A 23,991-nucleotide genomic window follows, 5' to 3' on the forward strand; every position below is an offset into this window, starting at 1 on the left:
CCTGCCTTTTTCTCTCTCTCTTCAGGCTATAAAGGGTAAAAAATGTTTGAAAGTGCTGTCGTGCTGACACCGTATATATTGTTTCAGGTATGTTGGAACCATAAATGCACTGCAGACTCTTCACGCTGTCTTTTGCGCATTTGGTAAGTGTTTCCGACATTTCACGCCGTTGCCGAGCGTAAGACAAATAGTTCTCTCTGTACGATAGACTTAACATGGCCCTGCTTGTAAAGCTGCGACAGTAATTTAAAAACGGAAAAAAAAGAAAAACTCCTTGGCTTTAGTCCCTCAATCGAACTATACCGACCGAGCGACCGCCGCATGTCGGCGAAGTTAATGCCAACTTTTAACGGACAGAGGGTGTCGCGTGGTCAGCGCAACGAATCACCACGTCCGTTAATTTCGGTTTTATAGACAAGAGCCGCTACTTTTTCATTCAAGTAGCTCCTCAGTTATCCTCACGAGGCTGAGTGCACCTCGTTCCAGACCCACTAGTTCTCAGAAAATCTGGTAGCGCCTGAGATCGAACCCGGGACCTCTTGATCTGTAACCAGGAACTCTGACCACTAATCCAAAAGACGATCCCGTAATTTGAACACTCTTTTTAAAATGGAAAGGTACACATGCTAGACCAAGCCTATGTTACTGTAATAAATCGTGACTAAGAACTAATGACGGAGTATTGATATCAGCAGAAATGCGTTTCATGAGGACCGTGGGATATGCGAGTGCTGTTTGAAGTCTGAAGTACAAATGCCACAAATAACAATATAGAGAACAACTAGCAAGCAGAGTTTTCCATATGCTTCGTGTTGGATAATGCAGGCAATACGTTCTTTCGAAATATCGGTTGACTTTCGAGGTGCGGGACTCTCTAACACAAAAGAAATTTGAAAGAATACATTGACAGGCCACAAAAGGTAACGTTTTCGCTGTGCAAAATACACCATGAAGACCTGGAGGAGGGGGAAGTGGATGTATACATCCATATATTCTTGACCTCGGCACTAGATGGAGATGAGTGGTCAGATTCACGACCTGTCCGCTTTACCTTTGGGGAAAGACCCTCCGATTCCCAATCGATAAGAGGTTGGGTGGCCACCAGAATCGGACTGGACGCTGTAGAGAGGATAAAATCTCTTGTTCCTGTGGGGAATCGAACCTTCTCGCCTTGCCTGTAGCCCGTCGCTGTACCGACTGAGCTATCCCGGCTCCTGATTATAAAACAAAAAGTTAAAATATTACCCGAGGGAAGGAGAAGTTGGCTAGACCTCGTAAGTGATGGAAGGATTCTACTTTGTAACATCCGTAAGAGGCGTCAGTAGGCCTAATGATGATGATGATGATGATGAATATAAGGGAACATAGATATTGTGTCTGTTCTCCCCAGTAACGCATTTGCATGCAAATGTGTTACTCAGATGGTATGATTCCAGACTGATGAAATCCGTTCTGCAGTTCTCCGGTTTATGTGGGCTACTGAGGACACTCTGGCACCAGTTAGGCCCCCATTGAGGGTTGTTAAATGATTCACGGAAACAGAGAACTATAGCTTTGTTACTAAAATTGTCTTATGCAGTGGGGAGTGACGTCATAGCCCCTGGAGGTGTTTTATAGTTCCGCGTCTGATGTTCACAATGAACTGTTTGAACGGGAAATGTGAAATGTGTTCTTTGGTCAGAGCATAACATATATGCATACATACGTACACACATGTGCAGGAAGTGCGGAGAGTGGAACAATTGTAATAGAACGCTGCCTGTTGTTGGAGTCTGGAAGGCTGTGGCCCCTTGTCGTACAGCATCAATTAATAAATTCTAAAAATAGTTCCTTGAAATGAAGTTTATGAATCACAGACATCCGTAGCGAGAAATGAAGCCTGCAATAAACAGTGGCACGGAGGCAGAGCGGACGGAGCGCGATAGAGCTCCACGAAACACACGGGTGTTTGTCCCACCTGGAGCAGGAGTCTTTCTCAGCGCGTCGTCTTTGCAGAATGGCTCGCGCCGCCTGTCTGTCTACCTGCCCGCACAGCAGTTGGGCTGATTTCTACTATAAGCTTTGAAGGTTGAAGAGATAGTGAGGGTTGGGGGGGGGGCAAGAAACTATACGAGGAAGTATTGAAAGGAAGGCATTTTGGTGACATTGATGACTTCAGGAGTAATACGGCGGCAGCTCTGAATGCCATCCCACAAAAAGCAAGCTCCAAAATTGTTTTTAAAGGTGGACTAGGCGCTGGTATTGGTGCATAGCTTCCCTAGGGGAGTACTTTGAAGGCGACCACAGTGATATTCAGCAATGAGCTATGTGGCACATTTATCGCGACGAGTTCGCGAAGTTTATTGTCAGACCGCGTATATCTCCCGTTTTGCAGGTTCCCAGGCAGTGCCGGCTCGTCATTCTGGCAGAAGTAATGCATATGAATGGAATTAATTTTTATATGACGTTGTAAGAGCTGCATTACAGTGAAATTTTGATGTTACCAAAGGGAGGGCTGCATTTGAAGTATGCAGTGCAACGTGGAATTTGGGTGACAACTCAGCATTTGCTCTAGAATCGAGGAAAACCACGGAAAAACTTGATCGAGTTGGCCGTTCGCAGGACCTTCCGGATGGAAACTGACTTGTAGCCAGCAGTTCGGCATTAAATACGCGAACCCTAACGTCAGTCCCCATCTGGCTGTTGGTTTATTTGAATAAAAAAATAATACTCGTACATATTTGTTTTTACATATCTGCGTTTTCATATGCATATTTTGGACGAGCACCAAACAGTTGTGTATAACATCTGCGAAGAGAATACATACCTGTACGCACATACATATATTACATTTGTAATTATCTGAGTATTGGTGAATTTGAATATCTATTGTGGTGGGGGTGATCGGATGTTATATGAGGTTTGTTGCTCATCCAATAACAGAGGATTTTGTATGTTACAGTTCGCAGTTCATTTCCTTCTCTCGTTTCCGCCCCATTGTCCGTGGCAGGTAACTGGTCGATGTGGCCACCCACGGACTGGACGTTCTGGGAAGCTTTCAGAATTCTGGTTACCCATAAAGAAATCTTCTAGTGATTATTTTGCAAGCAGGGACATGGGACTCAGATGTTTATCACGATGGGATCGTAGTGTCCCAGTTCTTGAATCTGGCTGTTTTCGCTGGTTACCGACTTCAGATGCAGTGCACTCTCTTAACTACTTGAGGACGGCTGTTTATTAATGACATTGCCATCTGTTCACGTAACGTCGCAATTGGTGTTACCCTCGGTAATTTTGTTATTATCCTGAGGACTTTATTGTGAAATGTCTCTATTTTATTTATGTAGGTGTTGGCAGCATAGTGCCCTGCGGGGGAGGCATATGGCAGTATGGAACGGAGAAGTGATTTACAAATTACTAACGCTAAATTAATGTGAGTTCATGGACGTAGGCCTAGGCCCATTAGGGCTGTAGTGCCAAGGGGAAAAAAATTAATGTGAATGGTGTAGAATTTAAGATAAGGAACAATTATTTCAGTATGAAATTAGCCTTGCGCGAAATGCGGGATATGTAGGTTGTATATGTTAAATTTAAATCAAATGTAATGCCAAGGTACTCTGTTTCGTTAATCTAAGCCATAAGTTTCTTAAGAGTTTTTCTTGGACGCGTACTGCGGCAATAATGAAGCAATCCTTTGGCAAACAGCGTAACTGCATTTTTGTATTAATTCTTATTCTCCATTTCCGGAACCACGGCTCTAGATGGTCTATTGACAGAGTTTAATTTCCTGACTGCTACATTTATGCTGCCTGACCGAAAATATTCCTATCATCAGCATAGCCTGAAATGGCTACGTTAGAGACAGTTTCAACTGATGAGATGTCATTAATATAAATATTGAAGAGTGTGGGTCCGAGTAAGCTACCCTGAGGCACTCCGGCCTGAATGGGGCGTAGGCTTGGATAAGAGCGGCTATGCATTACAGGAAAGGATCGGTTCTGGAGATAGTTGTGTATTATATGAATGAAGTGAGGAGAGATAGCAATCAGCCCTGTGGTCCAAGCCTTATCGAATGCCCGTTCAATATCTAGGAATAATGTTATTGTAGCTTTTTGTTGTTGAAACCATGCGTAATACGTTCTACATTGCATGCGTTGTTGAGTGTCCTGTTTTAAAACCGTATTGGTCTTTTCTGATAACTTTCAGCACTCGAAGTTGGAAGTTTAGTCTTTTCAAAATTATTTTCTCAAAAAGTTTACCTAAAGAATTTAGTAGGCTCATTGGTCTGTGGTTCAGTGGGGACGTGTGGTCTTTACCTGGTTTCGGGAACCCAGTGCGTGGGGGTATAACTGGACCACCTTGTTCCTGGGGGATATAAATACGGGAACCTAGTCCTCTAGGTTGAAGAGAGTCTCAAATCTGAGAGAGTAAAATATGGTCACGAGTACCACGGGGCTCGGACCCGAGAATGACTGCACTGGCGACAGCAGTCCCGTCCTCTCGTCAGATAGGACGCCCCACATCAACAAACCCGCAACGCCTTGACAGTAATAAGTCCCCGAAGGGGCTTGACACCAATATAGACTGCGTGACTGGCTGCTGGTCGTAGTGGTTGCCTTTTGAACTTCATCTCTCTGAGTGCCAGTAGCATGTCTGTTGCAAGCGCTAATCCAGTCATAGAGCTACACTACTGAAGCCTGTCGCATTTGGAACGTTAAAAAGGATTCTTTTAAATTGCAGACATTCGCTTGCTGCCTCGCAGTAGACGAGATGGCTCACTGTATTACAGAAAGCGCGCCATTTTATGCAGCCGTGCGTTTCGCTTGCCTAATTAAGCTTTCTACCTGAATAGAGATTTCAAAAGCTTATTTAACTGTCATTAAATCATATTTGCGAGTCATTAACCATTGTTTGCCTTGGTGGATGGTCCATAACGGGGAGGTTATTCTTCTGAGTTTATTGGCACCAGCGAAACTTCGGCCTTTGCTAATTGTGCACGTGGAAATTCAATTAGTCATAATGAGTGCTTTGAACTGAGAGATAATCACACACTCAAGTTCACACTGTAATATAACCAATCCATGAAAGCAAGGTGGTAATTATATGTACCGTCTGGTTTAACGTTAAAATACCCCGCATTTATCCCACGCGGTATATTCGTGTTTCGTATGATTCTAACAGTTAATGACTGTGAGATTTATTTGTGGTCTTCCTCGAACACTCCAGACAAATGCTGAAGTAATGCTTCGGTTAGATCACGACCACTTCCTCCACAAAATCGTTTTAGATTCGTCAGGCTTCCTACCACATGAAGATATTGAGAGCGTTGTTAAATAAACTAAAATAAAAAGGCCACAGAAATAGAGAATTTTTCTTCACTCTCCTCCAGAAACACTGTGTTACGAATGTTAACACATTTTGTGTAGGAAAATATTCATTATAAGTTCTGAGCTCCCAGAAATTTGATTCGTTCACGGGAACCGTATTCTACACGAGCGACGAAATGTAGACAGTGAATGTTCACAGTCACGGTACGTAGGATATGCGCAGTGACATCAGAATCTGAGCACTCGGATGCCTGGTCTTGCCTTCGATTCCTCTCCGATTTCTAACGTTCAAGTATATTTGTGGGGTCTCACGCAGGCCTGTGCTTTGTTGCTCAGATTGCGAACGACTGGCCCTTGACGCCGTGACATTCTTGTACACAGACATCGACGTTTCCGTAGGAGCGTGCTGCATGTACTCTGTGGTCACGGTTTCTTACGTAACAAGGTGTGGCGTTGCAAGGAAACAACGATCGCTGGCTTTGATTCGTTGTTGCCTGTTTACGTGTTTCCGTGCTTTCTTGTCCTGTGTAGGTTGAGGTGTTTATCTTACGACGTCATGATGGCCGATGTAAACTTTCATTCCTAAGGGCCCCCATACACACACAGTTTGGCCTCCAGTTCGGCCTGCACAGTCGAAGGCTGAAAGGCAAAACTGGCGTGTGTGGTGCGGCCGGCCAATCGTTTGAACTGTTGGCCTGTGGGAAACCCGTCAGTCCGTCAGTTCTGCCTGCAGGACCGTAGCACGTGACATGTGTGACTCAACATTATAGGCTGGAAGACCGTGATTGTGGCATGAAGCCTGCCGCTTTATCTGCGCGTGTATGGGGAGGAAAGGGAGGGGGTAAACTGTCACACTTTTGCTGTAAGGTCGATCGGAAGGCCAAACTGTGTGTTGCAGCCGTCCGCCGACTTACAGCTGCCACGACTGTCGCTCGAGCTTGAGTTCTTTCTCTCAGGGATACGGGTGCTTTGGAGATGCGAGTGGAACACACTTCGGGGTAAATAAATCCGGGATCTCCAGAACACACCGTGGATTACAGTTTTAATTTAAAATTTCATTAATGATGAATATTTACATTATTCTCCTAGCTAGCCGCTCCGTCCGCCGACTAGCTACCACTACTCTTGAACACTTCTCTTTTCTCTATCTACATTCCAACTACTGTCTTCCTCCGCTCCCTATAACCGACCCCCATCTTTACAAGTCCCCCAGTTGGCATCAGAAAAACAAGAAAAATAACAAGAGAAATCCAAGGGTCGAGCCCGACATCTGGCCTACATTCGTATTTTTCGAGATGCCCATAAACCTCTGTAGGTCTTCAAGTAATCCAAGACCCCTCCTGGCCCGGCTCGCACACGGTCAGTTCATGGGTTTATGATATACTGGGAGTAAACAGGCGGCGTTAGGGACAATAGCGGCACCCTTAGCCTAAGGAGGACAATAGCGGAATTACAACTAGACTGTCCGGGGATGGTACCTCGCCGATGGAGCGTCTCTCATGGTGAAAAACAATGCATTAGTTGTTCGTACCCTTAATTATATAATTTTGACGAGGGACGTACGGTTACAGTGTGAATGGGGGGCCTAAGTCAGATCAGTACAACTGCCTGATACATCTGTTTACTTTAATCTGTGTACTAAGTAAGAGACGGTAAGACGCCGGATTTCCACCGCAGCGGTCTGGGTTCAGTTCCATGTAGGATTTTGTTGAGAGAATTGGCACTAATGCAGGCTTTCTCTGAGTACCTGGGTTTCCCCTGCCAGTCTACATTCCACAAATTACCCCATATTCATAGACCATTCTATGATCCGGCGCTGTACAGTTTCGATACAAATAGCGTCTTTGAAGGTTCGGCCACACAGAGCGCTACGCTATGTTCGCATCGTACGCTACGTACGCTGTATACACTCTGCGACGCAGCTAACTTAGGGAACATAGCGTACGTAGCGTACGGAAGTCTGTGAGGCCAGTCACATTGGCAATAAAGGGAGATATTTTTCTGTTCGTATAGCGAACGTAGCGTACGTCGCATACGTAGCGCTCTGTGTGGCCGAACCTTAAGTAACTAAGTTAAATAAAATAATCAGTTCACCCTACATGATCGGGCAGGACTCTGTCGCCCTCGGAGGTGTTCAGGTAGGCATGATAGCTATGAAGCATCTATACTGACCTTCAGTTATCCTCTTAGTCAAAGTCAGAGTTAACTTTACGACTGGCGGTTTACCGCGAATCAGTTCGGCTTGGCGTCAAGCCCCCCTGAGACTCACGACAATATACTTTTTTTTTTTTTTCAACTGAATCCATGCGGTGATAGTCCTTATGTAGTAGCCCCTTTAACGACAGAATGGGGTTGTCTCTTGTGAATATGCTTGGCTTTTCGTCAAGTGTACATTTCGCACATATAGCACGTTACTGAAAATTCGTCCTTGTGTATTACAAGTCCTTTGTCAGTACAGGCTTTGCAGAGCAGGTCATGCATATCTTACGTATCTTATGTTACAACGGAAGCTTAATCAGTACTTAAACATTCACTTCGCACCTCACAGGAAACACCTCGTCTCCATAACAACGACCAAGCGGTTAATGGTGTTAGGGAAACAATCACTGCCTGTTGTAATAATCTTTTAAATGCACAAATACGCTCTGTGCATAGAGTGAAGATTTTCTGCATATTAAATCTGTTGGTGCTTATAGTGACAAATGTGGTATAAAGGTTAGTGTGGTGTATGTGTGTTGCCCCACTGCACGTTACGTGGGAAGGTATTGCGCCCACTTGTGATCAACGCGCCTTGTCCACCCCGGGCAGTCACGTCTTTCTCTCGCTTCTGAAACAGTCTATAGCTGTAAGCATGTGACTCACCCTGTACCACACACACGTTGACGCAGGAGTGAATCATCCGAGTTCGCTTTTAAGCTGCCTTCGATAAAAATAAATTGAAACTAATGTCTTCCAGAAGTAAGTTTAAAGAGCTTTCAGTCTGCATGTAAACAGACGCCATACTCTGAGTTTCTGGGCGTGTTAACCCAGTGAAGCCCGAAGTTCTTTTAAATAATACAAAAGTTCAGGCCGTACCTCACTGGAAACACATTAGTCTCCGCTACAGAGATCAACCGGTTAATGCTGTTTAGGGAAATAATCGCTGTTTATTGTGAGAACCATACGGAACACAAAAATACACTGCGTGGGCAGAATGCAATAAATATAAATGTAGTTCGTACCTCACAGGAAAAGCATTACGTCACCGCTAAAAAGCCCAACCTGTTCATGCTGTTTAGAGAAATAATCGCTGTTTATAATGTTATATTTTAGCGTCCTGTTACATTGATTCATGTCCATGGTTTATGCTGACCGTCTTACAGTGTTTGAGTGCGACGTAGGAAGAATCCTGAAAAGTTTTATTATTTAGAATTCATCGTCCTATATGACGAATACAGATTTTAGTCATTTTAGAATGAAGACATCATGACATGCAGTACAATAGTTTAACGTGCATAAAGACACCTGAGGATGGGACATTAGTGCTGAAACATGTAGTGTGGAAGAGAAGAATAAGGTGAAAAAGTATATACACTGTAAGACGGTCGCTGTTTATTTTGAGAACCATACGGAACACATAAATACACTGTGTGGGCCAGAATGCAGTATATACAGAGTGTCCCAGGAGGAATGGTTAAAACTTCGGAAGGGTGTTCCTTATGTTAAAGTATGCCGATATAACCCAAAACACCTATGTCCAAAGTTGAACGGTTACGGAGATAATGGCCCCAGAAAAGTGTGGTCTTCTGGCGGGTCCACGCACTGTGCCTGTCAGCTGAGACGCCTTATCTATGTTTGTCCTTGAGTGCGGTGATTCACACTAGCTGTAAGCTCGTGGCTCATATGCTACCTACAGAGCCTACAGAGTACGTTGCGGCAGCGTCGTGAATGGTTGGTAAATTACGTGTAGTTGTGCGGAGTTGCTGAAACGCCTTTTTGTGTTTTCACACGTTGAATATTGTGATATGCATTTTGTGTATGGATTTTGCGGTGGCAATGCACGTGCTGCTGTTGAAGAGTACCAAAGGCGTTTTCCCGATCGAAGGATTCCATCTCGAAGTGTATTTACGCGAATTCACCAGACATTGCGTGATACTGGTTCTCTTGCAAGTGTTTCTGTGCACTCTGAAAGGCAGGATGTACGAATGATAGACACACGAGAGCACATTCTTGATATTGTTCAGTGAAGTCCGCGTCTGTCACTCGTAGAATCGCCTCTCGCATCGGCGTATCACGTATTCAGGTGTGGCGAACTTTACATGATGAAGAGTTATTCTTACCATGATCAAATGGTACAACATCTGGAACCAGGCGACCATGCACAGCGTATGGATTTGTGCCACTGGATAAAAAGCTCATCCCGAACTGTTAAGCGTCATTTTATTCAGTGATGAGGCGTCTTTTACCCTGGATGGTGTAAATAATTTACGAAATGTGCCTACGTGGTTCCATAATAATCCACATGAGATAATGGAAACGAAATTCCAAAAGAGATTGTCCGTGAATGTACGTTTAAAACAGTTATGTAGTCTGTTTATACCAGTATGCGCAGTCAGCCATATTACGTCATCGCTCGCCAGACATGTGTCATGTATAGTGCTTGGAAACCCTAAGGACAATTATGACATGGCGAGCGAGTATTTAGTACTTCAATTTTATGGCTTCACGTCACATACATGTTACATACATTATTAACATTACAGAATCCACATATTCATGCCAGTTTTAATATGTATTTTGTAATCAACAAGTGTGTAAGAGGGGTCAAAGTTTCACACTTCTCTGGCCATTATCTCCGTAACCGTTCAGCTTTGGACATAGGTGTTTTGGGTTATATCGGCATACTTTAACATAAGGAACACCCTCCCGAAGTTTTGACCATTCCTCCTGGGACATTCTGTATAAATTCAATCCGTACCTCACAATAAACACATTACGTCTCCGCTACAAAGCCCAACCGGGTAATGCTGGTTACGGAAATAATCGTTGTTTATTGTGAGAATCATACGGAACACATAAATACACTGTGTGGGCAGAATGCAATAAATATAAATGTAATTCCTACCTCACAGGAAACGCACTACGTCACTGCTACAATGCCCAACCTGTTAACGCTGTTTAGAGAAATAATCGCTGTTTATTGTGAGAACCGTAGGAAACACATAAATACAGTGTGTGGGCAGAATGCAGAGTTTCAGTATGCTAAAGTAGGTGGTACACAGCCCCCTCTAGTTGCTACTGGACCTCAAGGAATGGTGTCGTGCAGAGCATGAACTGAACTAGAATCCTTAGGCCAGTTCAGTGGTTTCAAGAATATAATAGCCAAACGAATTTGATGTATATATATTTCGAAAAACTTGAGCTGGACCCAGTGTCTTGGCATAGCGTTACCTTCGCGCTTGAGACATATATCCGGGGAATACTCAGAATTTTGACTCGGACCTTAGCCGTCCTGTCTCAGCTTCTTCATGATTTTCCGTAGTCCCATCCAGACAGGTTCTCGGCGAGGATTTAAGTTAAGCCACAAGTGCTTCTTTCCGAATTCTTGGCAGTTACTACACGTGAACCCTCGACTTTGTAGTCCCGCTACGGTCAGCGTCTGGAATGGGACTAGGAAGTTATATATCGAAGTCTCTTCGTTCATTGGTCCACTGATGGTGAGTAGCCCTCACTAATGGCGGTATCAGTGTAGGGAACTTCCCTCCCTTACACCTGATGAAGGACTCGGGTCAAGGATCCGAAACGCTATGTGTTAAACAAGCTCAATACAGTAAACAATGTCCACGTGACGCTTATAGCAGCGTATTGTCTCTGTATCTTTGTGTACAAATGTTCATGGCCTGCCGTTACATGCGAAAAGGTTCCATTTGTCTGCAAGTATGAAGTGGACTGATTCCAGTTGGCCGATATCCAGGTGCTAAAAACAGTATCTGAAATCTAACGATCTAATCATATGGTCAGTGAAGTCTTCAGTCCTGTGTCTTCGGTCCAAATATTACTCTCAGCACCCTCTTCCTTTCCGGAATAGATGATGCACTAACCCAGTTTCGTGCAGGTTAGAACTGTCCCGCTGGGCTTAATATTCCAATCTGGATAAGAAATTTCAGTTTCTCTGACGACGCTGTAAGTTGACGAATATCTTTAAGTATCTGTGATCTATTATTTAAAGCACAGTGGTGCCACGTGATTTAACACCAAAATATTGAACCTTATGCCCATACGATGTATTTATGTGTTCCGTGCGGCTCTCATAATAAGTAGCGATTATTTCCCTAAACAGCATTAACAGGCTGGGCTCTGTAGCTGAGACGTAATGTGTTCCCTGTGAAGTACGAACTGAAGGTATATATACTGCATTATACCTTCACAGTGTATTTATATGTTTCATATGGTTCTCACAATAAACGGCGATTATTCCCCTAAACAGCATTAACCGGATGGGCTATGTAGAGGAGACGTAATGTGTTTCCTGTGAGGTACCGACTGAATTCTTATATATTAGTTATATGTGCTTGCTCTACAGAGCCTGGACTGACAGAGGCCTATATTTAATACATTTATTATCATATTTATCATGTAAAATGTAAATGTCCTTTACATTATGACAAATGACTTACTACTACAGACAGTGACTCTGACAAAAGACAGACCCGTCCTCTCGTCAGAGAGGGCGCCCCACAATAACAAGGCCTAAACTGTCAAACAGTAATAAATATCTGGTCATGAGCCCCAGATTGTGCTCGACACCAAGATTGACTGACTGACTGACCTACCGACCGTCAGTCGCAATGTGACTTTGATTTTGAAGCGTCACCATCCCAACCTCTGCATTCTACCCACACAGTGTATTTGTGTGTTCATACGATCCTCAAAATAAACAGCGATAATTTATGTCAGTCATTTTCTGCAGGTATGCAAGGACAAAGAAGGAAACACACGGACATGACAAAGAAGTGAACAAGGAAGGGTAGAAGCGAAAGAGAGAAAGAAAAATAAACAAAGAAAAGATGGAATCTGTACAGTTAGACCAATTAATATACATGATGTGACGAAAGAACATACCACAAATGATACAAATAAGTGAATAACATTATTCGCATCTTCTGTCTGGCAACGTATAAGGGAAGGTATTCACATGAGACCCAGTACTGATGCCTGATGGCAGTTGTACTGACAATTGCAGCTAGTCTACAGACAATAGTTGCTGCCGTGTTCCAACTGCTGTAACTATGATGATTGCTGTCTCTCAGAGATGTGACTTCGTGTAATCTGGTAGATCTCTGCCGACGTTTCGGATGAACGGCAGTAACGGAATGCAGCAGCGCAAGGAAGAATCTTTCTTTTTAAATACATAGCCCCTGCTTATTTATACAGTTTCAGAGTTGAGAAGGCCTGTGAGGAAGAACACGTGCTAGCCGAATATGAATGAGTAACTTATGTATCTTCTGAAAGTAGTCGACGGTTTTCAGTAAGACTCTGCTAGTCTTTAGTAACTCCTTCTGGCTTTCAAACCATGCCAAATGTTTTCGGTTGGTTGGGCAGCAGGCGCCAGCCGCCAGAAACAAAAGACGGAAGTCTGGTGCTCTATCTCCGAATACTCAAGCACCAAAATAATAGCACAGTTGAATCATCAGCCTCTGCTGATCCCACACACACATCCAACTGATTGATATGAATATCAGAAATCTGGCGTGGAGGCTCCAGGCGAGAACACATGTGGAACTCTGCGAAAGACGCGAGTGACTGCAACAGCCACTGTATTCTGTATCGGCAATAGACTGACATGTTGTTACGAACAAACAAAGACTCTCTTAGTTGAACTAGATTAACCTTACGTAATCTAAAAATTTTCAGACTGTTAGTGTGCTTTAGAGAGCACTTGACTTCTGTTGCAACACGTCTCGTATAAGAAAAGTAACCACTGAAAGAAGGGAACATTTGGGGGGGGGGCGAAAGGAAGCCAACGACCGGTACGGCAATTTCGTAGAGCAAGTTAAGTTGTCCAGTAAAGAAAGTAAATTTGTCCCTGCGCATGACATAGTGAAGCACTACGTCATGAAGACTGTTCTTGAACTCTGCACTAGTTGGAGATGAATGGTCAACTTGACGCACTGTGGACAGAAGAAAAATCTTGTCCGTACTGGAACTCGAACTCCGACCTCTCGATCGTTAAGCCCGTAGCCAGCCGCTATACCGACTGAGCTATCCCGGCTCCTAAGCTATCCAGCGTCAGAGCAACTCAACATTATTTACATATTCAGACTGACAAAAGCTATTCATGTGGGATCCAGTACTGCCTCATGGCAGTTGTCCTGAAAACTGCATCTAGTCTGCAGACAGTTCCTGCTGTCTGTTCAGGCTTCAAAAGGCAAAAGCCTTTCATTTGCTGTACTGCATTTAGGTCCCTTGCTGTAAGAGGAGTTTTCGGTATCTGCTCCTTGCAGTCAGTCCGTCTGTTGATGTATCCATCCTTTTCCTAGCAGGCAAAGCTCCCAAAGCGCACTTTATCCCAAGTCAGAAATTTCCCTCATAGATTCTTATAGTTCCCACAGGCGCAAGAAGTAACACAGCGAGAGGCACGTGTCACAGGAATTCTGGACCCTCTCTGACATCCTGCTGGAGCGGTATCCTTCCGAGCTATTTGGCTGAAGCGGTGATGGTTGTATTTGGGAGTGCCCGGTTCCAATCCCAAGGATGCCACAAATTCTCCTGGCCGAGATTGGTCGCCCCCTTTCTGAGTCCCTCGGGGCGAATTCTGAGACATTGCCCTCAATTCAGATGATTCAGATAGCCTCTTGCTCTCGTATTCTCCAAGCAGACGCTGCGCGTCTGTCTTCTGTCACAACCTGGTTCAGAGCAGCATTCCTGTCAGTTGATGAACACAAGTTTTATTTTTACGGGTCTTCATTTTAATGCATCTGTTTCGGTGATGTCGCGCAGCGACGCTGCCGTCTTATATAGTATTTACACGTCACTTTCAAGTGCGATGGTACAAACATGACAATTATTTTGAACATTTTATATCAACCTGAGTTTTTTCAAACGACGTTTCGGAACTGGGTCTGTTTGTGTGATCAGCTGTAAGGTTCCGTCAGAAAGAGTTATATAGTCTTGATCACTCATCTGATGACGAAGACCGATCCAGTTCACAAAACTGCTTGCGAAACAATTCAAAACGACGACAAGCTCCATAACAACAGACGTTTCTTATACCTCACTTGGTTTACAGTGGATGCAGTAGTCCCGGAACGGGCTGTTGCGACTGCGCAGGGGTACAGTTAGGATCAGAAACACGCAATTGTCCGTCCGTGTTGCAGAATTGGCAACTTGCTATTCATAGGAACCTTAAAACCCTTGTTAACTGTATGTAATACTGAAGCATCTCTTTCCTACCGCGGCCCTAGTAAAGAACATCTAAAGAGATTGTGAAATTTACTGCGTAATAATACCAATATATACGGTAGCCACGACCGTTGAAGCGATGTACAAGTATTGCCGTAGAATTTTTAATACAGTTGAAATCCCCATTTCCAGTAATGTTTCATTACATGTAATTACTGTAATTACATTACTGTAATTTATTAATTTGAGTCTTATTTCTTCTGTAAGGTTTTAGCCACTATATATGTTGTGCTATGGACAGGGAAAGCGACCACACCCCGGGCGGAGAACGGGTATTACTGTTCGGGTACTTTATTAACGTTGGCATGACGACTGCTGAGTTGATGGTTGTGTCGGAAGACATGAATGGAGACAGAATAAATTCGTTATGTGGGCGTAAATTTTTTTTTTACTCCAATAATTATACAATCTATCCATTAAGTGTGGATAATAAGTACATTTTGTGGTTTACATACAGAAAAGGAAAGAGAACTTGTCGTGGTGAGCATGTTCCAATGAACATGCTCAATACTTTTTTAACTGCTTAGTGATATGCAGTTAAGTGTTGAATTATTCAAATCTGGTGGGTAAATCTGAAGGTTTAAATCTGTTTAACCTCCTGATTTCTCCTTCGTCGTCGAGCAGTTTTTGTGCCAAGTCGTTCGGATGGACCTGGAGTCTGATTTTATACTTTTTGCTGTTTTTTTTTATTTCCTCTCGTACTGTTGGTACATCTAGGTCCTTGTGTAGTACCGTGTTCGGCACATACCACGGTGCGTTAACTATTATTCGTAATACTTTGCTTTGAAATCGTTGGAGAATTTCTATGTTTGAGTTACTGGCTGATCCCCATAATGGTATCCCGTACGTCCATATCGGTTTGAGCATGGGGCGTAAATGTGAGGTTGATTCAGAGTTGGATATTAAAGAGGATACAAGATGGATTCAACTGGCTCGGGATGTCGTCCAGAGGCGGGATATTGTTGACACAGGATGAATCTTTGGATTTCTTTAAAGGTGGTGGACGTCTTGACAAGGTAAGCGACTGTGAGATCCTCAAGGATTCTGCTGCGTTGAGTAGGTTTTAGAAAATAATAGGTAATTAGAGTGTTGCAAAATTTTGGGTCATACTGTAGCTCCTACCTGACCCAGTACTTCAAGAGCCGTCAGATATGGTTAGCTCTAGTTGTAAGATACACCAACAGGTGTCGGCAGGCTGACACTGGCAGTTACACCGCCGTAGTCTGACGTCATATTGACCTCAAGAACCAGTGGAGAAGTTGGTATGAGGGGGGGAGGGTTGTGGCGGTAGCAAGAAGATATCAGCAAGGATCGTGTGATAAGTGAGGCTGAAAAGTCATTTCCCGTTTTCAGCCTTCTCTTTCTCTTCCAGCTCATGGATGGGTTGCTACAAACTCATTTCCCGTCTTCAGAAGTTTTGTTAATGATCTTGCTATCTATTTCCGGGTATTCCCAATTGCTTTTTCCTCTGTAATTGTGTTGCTTTTGCTATTCTGTCGTCTTACATCCTGTTTATGTGGACTTTATTAATTTGAAGCCACATTTAATTACTACTTTACCATATTTGCAATTTAGAGTAGGCGTTTTTATGTTCCCGTTTGGCGTTGAAGTACCTTAAAGTTACTGCGAGGTATGAGTTCAGGAATGTCCTATGTGTAACTTCTGTTCCTCGGGGAAACATTTCTGTGATACTGTAAACGTAATAATAGTTAAATTGTGTAATAATTTAACCACCTCTCACTGCCTCGAGGCAACTGTCTCGTAAGCCAGTTGGCGTGCTGCCTGACGTCAAGGCACAGAGGCGTCCACCGCTGGAAGCAAACGTGTGACCTCATAAACTGTCTAGAATATGCAGCTCGGTAGTCAAACGTTTAGAACAGGTAGAAAATATTTAATAACTCTTCACGTTGTTCCGGGTTTTCAAAATATAACCCACTTGTTGCTCTTAACCCCATTTTAACCCTTCATGTAAATAGTATGTAAACAAATTCAGTCCGTACGTCACAGAAAACACATTACGTGTCCGCTACAAAGCCCAACCGGTTATTGCTGTTAAAGAAATAATCGCTGTTTACTGTGAGAATCATACGGAACACATAAACACAATGTGTGGGCAGAATGCAGTATATAAAAATTCACTTCGTACCTCACAGGAAACACATTACTTGTCCGCTACAAAGCCCAACCGGTTAACGCTGTTTATGGAAATAATCGCAGTTTATTGTGAGAATCATACGGAACACATAAATACACTGTCTGGGCAGAACGTAGAGACCTTTATTATTAAAGCGGGTTGTATTTACCACTGTGTTTTAAAAGATTAAGTGGGTCATTTATGACTTCAACATGGCGCATCCTTAGACTGCAGTAGAGGAGTGGATTACAGATATTGGAATTCCCAAAATTTCCATTAAATTTTAACATGCCTAGAATTTAGTATTCCATAAGTTAGAATTAAAACTCATGACATTAAATGGATTCGTGGGAAGGGCAGAGTTCGCCACATAAAAGGGCAAAGGTCAGGTGGACTCGGGGACCGTTATATCGACATGTCGACTTCTGAGGATGAGTGTTCTATGTCCACCCTCCCGATCAATCGATTTGACATACATTCCGCCCGTGAGGCCCCCTTCCTTGTCGCTTTGAGAGGTCGCCTGTACCTCGCCGGCCCACAGCGACACGGTCAGCAGTTTCTTGCGTGTACAAGCGCCAAACGCGTGCAGAACAGATCTAGAAACCTGAGCGTCTCAGACCGTGTCATTGCTGTGGTCTTCAGGGATGTAGTTTGGTAGATACGAATCAACTTTCGAATAAATCTTATATCTCGATCATCATGGTAGGAATCCTGAAGACTGAGGCTGCAAGTTTCTCCGAAACGTTGCTGCTAACAGACAAAAATACAGGATGTCGCATCCCACAAGGCTTTGAAACTGGAGTTCCTCTTTTGCTTATAAGTAACGCGTAATGCCATATCGGCTGCATGTTTAACGAATCTTGGCAGCACTTGAGGCTCTATAGCGCCGATTGCTAGGATGATAGTAAATAATGAATTGGAGAGGATGTGAAAGGAAGCGGTCGTGGCCTAGTTTGAGCTGCTATATTGGCATTTACTGGATGGGCCGTGGTAAACTCAGTGAAGATAGTTGGTCTGTGGACCGAGATTCGAACACGAGATCTCTCCGCTGTGATGCGTCCTGTACAGCCATGTAATGTGCGTGGCGGTGATATAAGGCACATATAAATATTTAGTCGGAAACTCTTTGCGACATAAGGGAAATTCCCGAAAGAATATGACGTGAAGGACCGCCTCTGTGGTCTGGTGGTCAGAGTTTCTGGCTACAGATCCAGAGATCCGGGTTCGATTCCCGGCGCTACCAGATTCTCTGAGAATCAGTGGGTCTGGAACGGGGTCCACTCAGCTTCGTGAGGATAATTGAGGAGCTATTTCAAGGAAATAGCGGCTACGGTCTAGAAAACCGAGATTAACGGCGAAAGTTGGCACTAACTTCGCCGACAAACGGCGGTCGCTCGATCGGTATAGTTCGCTTGCGGACTAAAGGCCACGGATTTTTTTTAATATGATGTGAAGTTGTGGACTGGATTCATCTGACTCGGGATAGGGACCAGTGGCGGGCTGTTTATAACGCGTCAGTCGGTCCGTTACCGAGTCCTAGTGACTGCTCCCCACAGAGTGAAGCAGAGAGTTTAAGGCCATCACTGAGAGGCCCTCAGAGATTTGTATTGCAGGAAGTATATTCAGCCTCGGCGTGCGACACTCTGCAAGCTCCTGTCGACAACAGGTGCCTGCTGCACTGCGGTGCTCGTGGCCTCACACCGCACTGCCTAATCCATAGTAGTGAATGAATATGTCCAGCTTTCAGACTGTGAATGACGTACTCGGGACATTAGAATTTGAGCAGCATCGAAAGCGCTGCCCATCCTGTTGAGTTTCGTCAGTCACACTGTTTTGGAAATTGGAGCTGTTTCCGACGTCACGGGTAAGGGAGGAAGTGTTCGTACCAAGTAGAAATTCATAGTTTTGATTCGTGACGCGGTAATGGAAACAGATCAGTCTTCCGAACCGTTGAGTTTGGACAGACCCTTGAAGACGGACAACAGCCATGTTTGCTGTTAACATGGCGTCGTTACTGGACAAGCCGTTGCTGCAGTTGTCTGTAAGTACTTATACATTCTGAACACGGCGGAAGTATGTTTCTCTGGAACTTTAGTACCCATCTATCAGATTCCACGGCGTCATAACCTAGAGCAACACTACCTCAGTTTCATTTGTCTTTAAAATCATGAAACTCGTCACATGCTTATGGTTCATTGTTATTTAACCTTTTGAAGTGAAGCTCAAAAGTCCAACCGGTTAATGCTGTTTAGCGAAACAGTGGCTGTTTATTGTGAGAATCATACGGAACACATAAATACACCCTGTGGGCAGAATGCAGTATATATAAATTCAGTCCGTACCTCACAGGAAACACATTACGTCTCCGCTACAAAGCCAACCGGTTAATGCTGTTTAGAGAAATAATCGCTGTTTATTGTAAGAATCATACGGAACACATAAGTATGCTGTGTGGGAGGAAAGCAGAGTTTTCATTGTTACAGCAGATGCCATACACAGGCGAACCCAAACTTAGGAACATAATATGTTCTTTGAAATATGTTTGTAAATTGAATGTTAGTAAGTTGAATTTTTTCTTCCATAAGATGTATCGTTAAATTTATTTAAGTTAATTTGTTAAAATGTTTTTTAAGTTCGGGGCTCTGCGTTCGTGAAATGAATTGATAGACGTAATCTATTAGTCTGTGCAGTGTTCGTATATATAAATTGCTCGTTTCTTGAAAGCTTCATAAGTAGAGTAGTTACTATAGGATTCTGACAATGGTGTATAACACACATAGATATTGGTCTTTCGGACTTTATCCATCGTCCTGGTTCTAAGATAACTAACAAAAACACGACGTTTCGGAAACTACTAGAAGAATAGGTGTTTTCCCTCATCTGAGGACGGAAACAGATCTAATTTTCCGAAACGTCGTGTTTTTCTTAGTTTTCTTAAAACCAGGACGATGAATAAAGTCCGAAAACCCATTATCTCTGTTTCCTAAATAGAGGTTCACCTGTATATAAATATAGCGCTTTAAAAGAAAGTAACAACTAACTAACTAACGTCATGGAGCTTGGCCCTTCTGGAGAAGCCGCAAATTGTGCAGCTATTCAATAACTTCCAAACTTTTATGGAACCCACATGTTCATTACCATGTTCACAAGATCACTCCACTGGTCCCTGTCCTGAGCCAGATCAATTTAGTCCATACCACCCCATCATATTTCTCTAAGATCCATTTTAATATTATCCACCCACCTACGTCTTGGTCTTCCTTGTGGTACCTTTCCTTCTGGCTTTCCCATCAATATCCTCTATGGATTCCTTTTCGCCCCCATTCATGCTAGATGCCCTGCCCATATCATCCTTCACTTGATACACAAGTAATGAAGTGTACAAGTTATGAAGCTCATCATTATTCACTTTTCTGCATCCTCCTGTTACCTCATTCCTCTTCGATCCAAGTATTCTCCTCGGCACCCTGTTCTCACACACCCATAGTCTATGTTTCGCAAAGTTAGAGTCCAAGTTTCACACAGGGCTTTAAAGAGTTAAGTAATATTTCCCGACTTCTAATTATGAAACATTGTGCTAGGCGGTAGGGGCGGTTTACACTGAAATGGCGCTAGGTGAAATTAATGACCTGCATTTGCAAGCATAATCACAGAGGCAGTCTGACCCAGTGTTCATGAATCCCATACATTGTAATTCGTGGTGCCATGGGCTGCAGGCTGTAGATGCTTGCTTTCTATACCTGACTCTAGTTTCTTGAAAGACGTAACCTCATGCGGCGTTATCATGGTCCCATATTCTCCAGCGTAGCCTCGCTTTAATGCAGGTTATTTAATGAAATCTCTATGACTGGTTGACACAACAAGGCCTGCGAAGTCCAGACGCAGTCCTTCTCTAACAGGTATTACACTCAAGGAATTCCCAAAATTGTATGGATCCCTGAAAATATTAGGCAACCTGTAACTAATAATTTGGAACTACGAATCTTTGTATATAAAATATTTGTTAAATTAAATATTTTTATCCTACTTTCCTTATTTTGAAAAAATAAAACATTTTTTATGAGATCATCTTGCTGTCTGTGTATCCCCCCCTAATTCCTGAAAGTCGGAAGTTGTCTTGTTCACACAAACTGTATAACTGGCTTCTAGTATGCCCTTGTTCGCACAGAGAGCATAACTGGTTTTCATTATGCCCTTATTCACCGATAGCATAACTGGCTTTTAGTACGCCCTTGTTCACATAGGCAATTAACTGGTGTTCAGTATGCCCTTGTTCACCCAAACTGTATAACTAGTTTTCAGTATACCCTTGTTCACACAGTCAGTATAACTGACTTTCTGTATGCCCTTGCTCGCACAAAGTATATAACTTGCTTTCAGTATGCCCTTGTTCACACAGACTATATAACTTGCTTTCAGTATGCCCTTGTTCACACAGACTGCATAACTGGCTTTCAGTATGCCCTTGTTCACACAGACAGTATAACTGGCTTTCTGTATGGCCTTGTTGACACAAAGTATATAACTGGCTTTCAGTATGCCCTTGTTCACACAGACTGTATATCTGGCTTTCAGTATGCCCTTGTTCACACAGTGTACACGTGGCTATCTGTATGCCGTGGCAGTTTCCCCTTAGTTTACCTCAGCAATTTTATGGGCAANATCGTTGGTAGGAGGGGGAATTCAATTAAGTGAGAAGGAATGAGAATTATTGCCCATTGGTTGAGGTGTAACAGACGGTTCTGTTCTCACTACTGCGGCACGTAATGGAATCGAATGTTTGGCACTCCTGCTTCGCAGTCGGGAGATCCCGGGTTCGGATATCGGCACGGAGGTTCACTCTTTGTGGCTCTCCTGATTCCCTCAGTGCAAATCTCAAGTCAGGCCACTACCACTTCCTAATTATCCTATGATTCCACGGTATGTAAGTTGGGCTGTTGAGAGCGCCCATAAATAAGAGAATCAGTCAATGGCGTGGCTAACACTGAGGAGGGACACAGCAGGAAGCAGTCAGAGCTTCGTTTCCTAGAGGAAATTATCAGACAGCCTGTGACGGAGGTTGCAAGGGTATGACTACGAAGGACAATGTAGTGAAGGATGTGACGCCTTGTAGTCTGGTAGATCGCACACTTTAGATGCCGCCATCTTCAGGGTATAAGAGTCGCAACATAGAGCCATCTGGAAGGATTTCAACCGAGAAAGGTGAAAATCCCATGATCACAGTCTCATGACGCTCCAGTGCTGTTCACATGATACACAGCGCGCTTGGTTTCAAGTTCATTAGTTGTACATAGCCTCGTTGTATTCAGTTCCGTCGTTAAGGAATCGAGGAATAAGTTAGTCTTGGCCACTGAGGCATCCGTCAGCTCAGATTGGACGCAACATTGTCCATTTGGGGTGCGTAAATATTGGGCCCAGCAGCGTTGGTCGCTTAAGGATGAGTACAGTTTCCCGCCTTATGAATCTCAGTGTCTCCACTCAGTTTCAAGCTGCGACGCTAGCGTCGCGGCGCGGCGAGGTTTGAGCAACTGCGAGGTGGTCGCTGCACGTCAGAGGTGGCCGGGCGCGCGAGTAAGGCAGTCGCCTAGGCAACGGTTGCTAGGAGACGAGATATATTGAGAGAGGATGGGTGGTAGGTGGGCCTCATTGCATGAGCCTGCCTCAATATTTTAAAGGCTGTCTGTTTCTGTACTTCTGTTATCTGGTCTTGCTGTTCTGTACTTCTTTGCTCGTGTCTTGTAATAAGTTTTTTTGATGTCTTGATTACTGTGTATCTTTCAGTAATGACAGTGGTTGTGGTAGCCAATTAGCTCTTTGCACATCGCAACAATTACAAATTTATATATCTGTAGATTTTTCCTGCATTCTGTATTGATTAAATTCTCATTTCCCTTCTGTGTACCAAATATTGAGAAGAATTACGAGTATGTTGTACTTACATCCCCGTGCCCATATGCAACCCCTTCTTACTGTCTTGCATTCAAACGATCCATCTGACTTCAAGCATGGTAATTACTTATACATGTTTGTCTGCAAAATTATTTATTCCTTACCCAGTTTCTACAGTGTTCTCACGCTCCGTCCGTGGTCCGATATTCGAATATCCAAGTATAGATTTTTCAAATATCAAACCATGGACGGAGTCCAGGAACTTATTAATGATAAATTTATTATTTTATCTAGATGTTACCTAACCTTGTGTTACGTAACGGAAATTATTTGAATCTATTTTTTTCGTTTGGTGTTTCGTTAGAGGTTCTTGATCTTGTGGAATGTGACACAACGTTTCAGAAGACCCTGTTGCCTCTATCTTCAGGGTAGAACTGTGTTGATGTGAGTTCTCCTCGTGTAGGCACCTGCTGGCCCTCTGTGCGTAGTGAGCTGTGACTGACATTTGTTACTGAATTTACGGAGAGCCAATATTTATCTTTTTCTGTGCTGTGATCAGTGCCATAGTAAATGCGTGTGACTTGGACAGGATCCATCTCTTTGAACACGGCAATAAAACTTAAGTGCATCAGAACCTGCTCTTTTCTTCACAATCTGAGCGAATTGAGGCCCTGATGAGGAACACTGCTTCGGTTAATTAAAAAGGAGAAGACAGATATATTCAGTGCTCTGTTGCCCTAGGGGTAGCGGATATATATCCGAAACTTACACAGAATGTGACAAAATCATCGAAATTTTGAGTTGGTGATGTGTTTCTGTAGTCTTCGACTTCATCGCCATATTTTTGTTTTTGTGAAGTACATCATGATGAGTGCACTTATTTCTGGCGCATTCTGTATTCAGATAATTGAGTTGTGTCTACTGGTGTGCTGTAGTCATCTGGAATGCGTGTTAGGAACGTACAGACCTACAACTTCATGTATCAGGAATGTACCTGGGTTTTGTTAACCATTTTGCTGTCATTTCCCTGCGTGGCGATTGCCAGCTTCATTAAACTCACATAATCATATACATTTTTAGCAAATAAAATGTTCATTTCACCCAAAAAAGTTGGCCGAATTTTACCACCTTCACAGTGTTCAAGTTAAACTATTGAAGTCCTCGAATTTTATGAACACAACACATTAAAATACAATGAAATCGTAAAGATTTGAGATTTTC

At 43.4% G+C, this 23,991-nt stretch overlaps 1 protein-coding gene across 7 annotated transcripts in view; it reads left to right on the plus strand.

Moving 5' to 3' along the window:
- LOC111872245 (Kv channel-interacting protein 2) overlaps nucleotides 1–23,991 on the plus strand; it is a 324,290-nt gene that overhangs the window by 212,257 nt on the left and 88,042 nt on the right. The window contains exon 2 of one of the 7 annotated variants that reach the window (XM_033754628.1): nucleotides 88–143. The exons of the other annotated variants lie outside the window; for them this stretch is intronic. Coding sequence (XP_033610519.1) covers nucleotides 88–143 — 56 coding nt within the window. The remainder of the gene's footprint in view (nucleotides 1–87; nucleotides 144–23,991) is intronic. 7 annotated transcript variants of the gene reach the window in all.

This window comes from Cryptotermes secundus, unplaced genomic scaffold (assembly GCF_002891405.2).
Source record: "Cryptotermes secundus unplaced genomic scaffold, Csec_1.0 scaffold860, whole genome shotgun sequence".
Lineage (NCBI taxonomy): Eukaryota > Metazoa > Arthropoda > Insecta > Blattodea > Kalotermitidae > Cryptotermes > Cryptotermes secundus.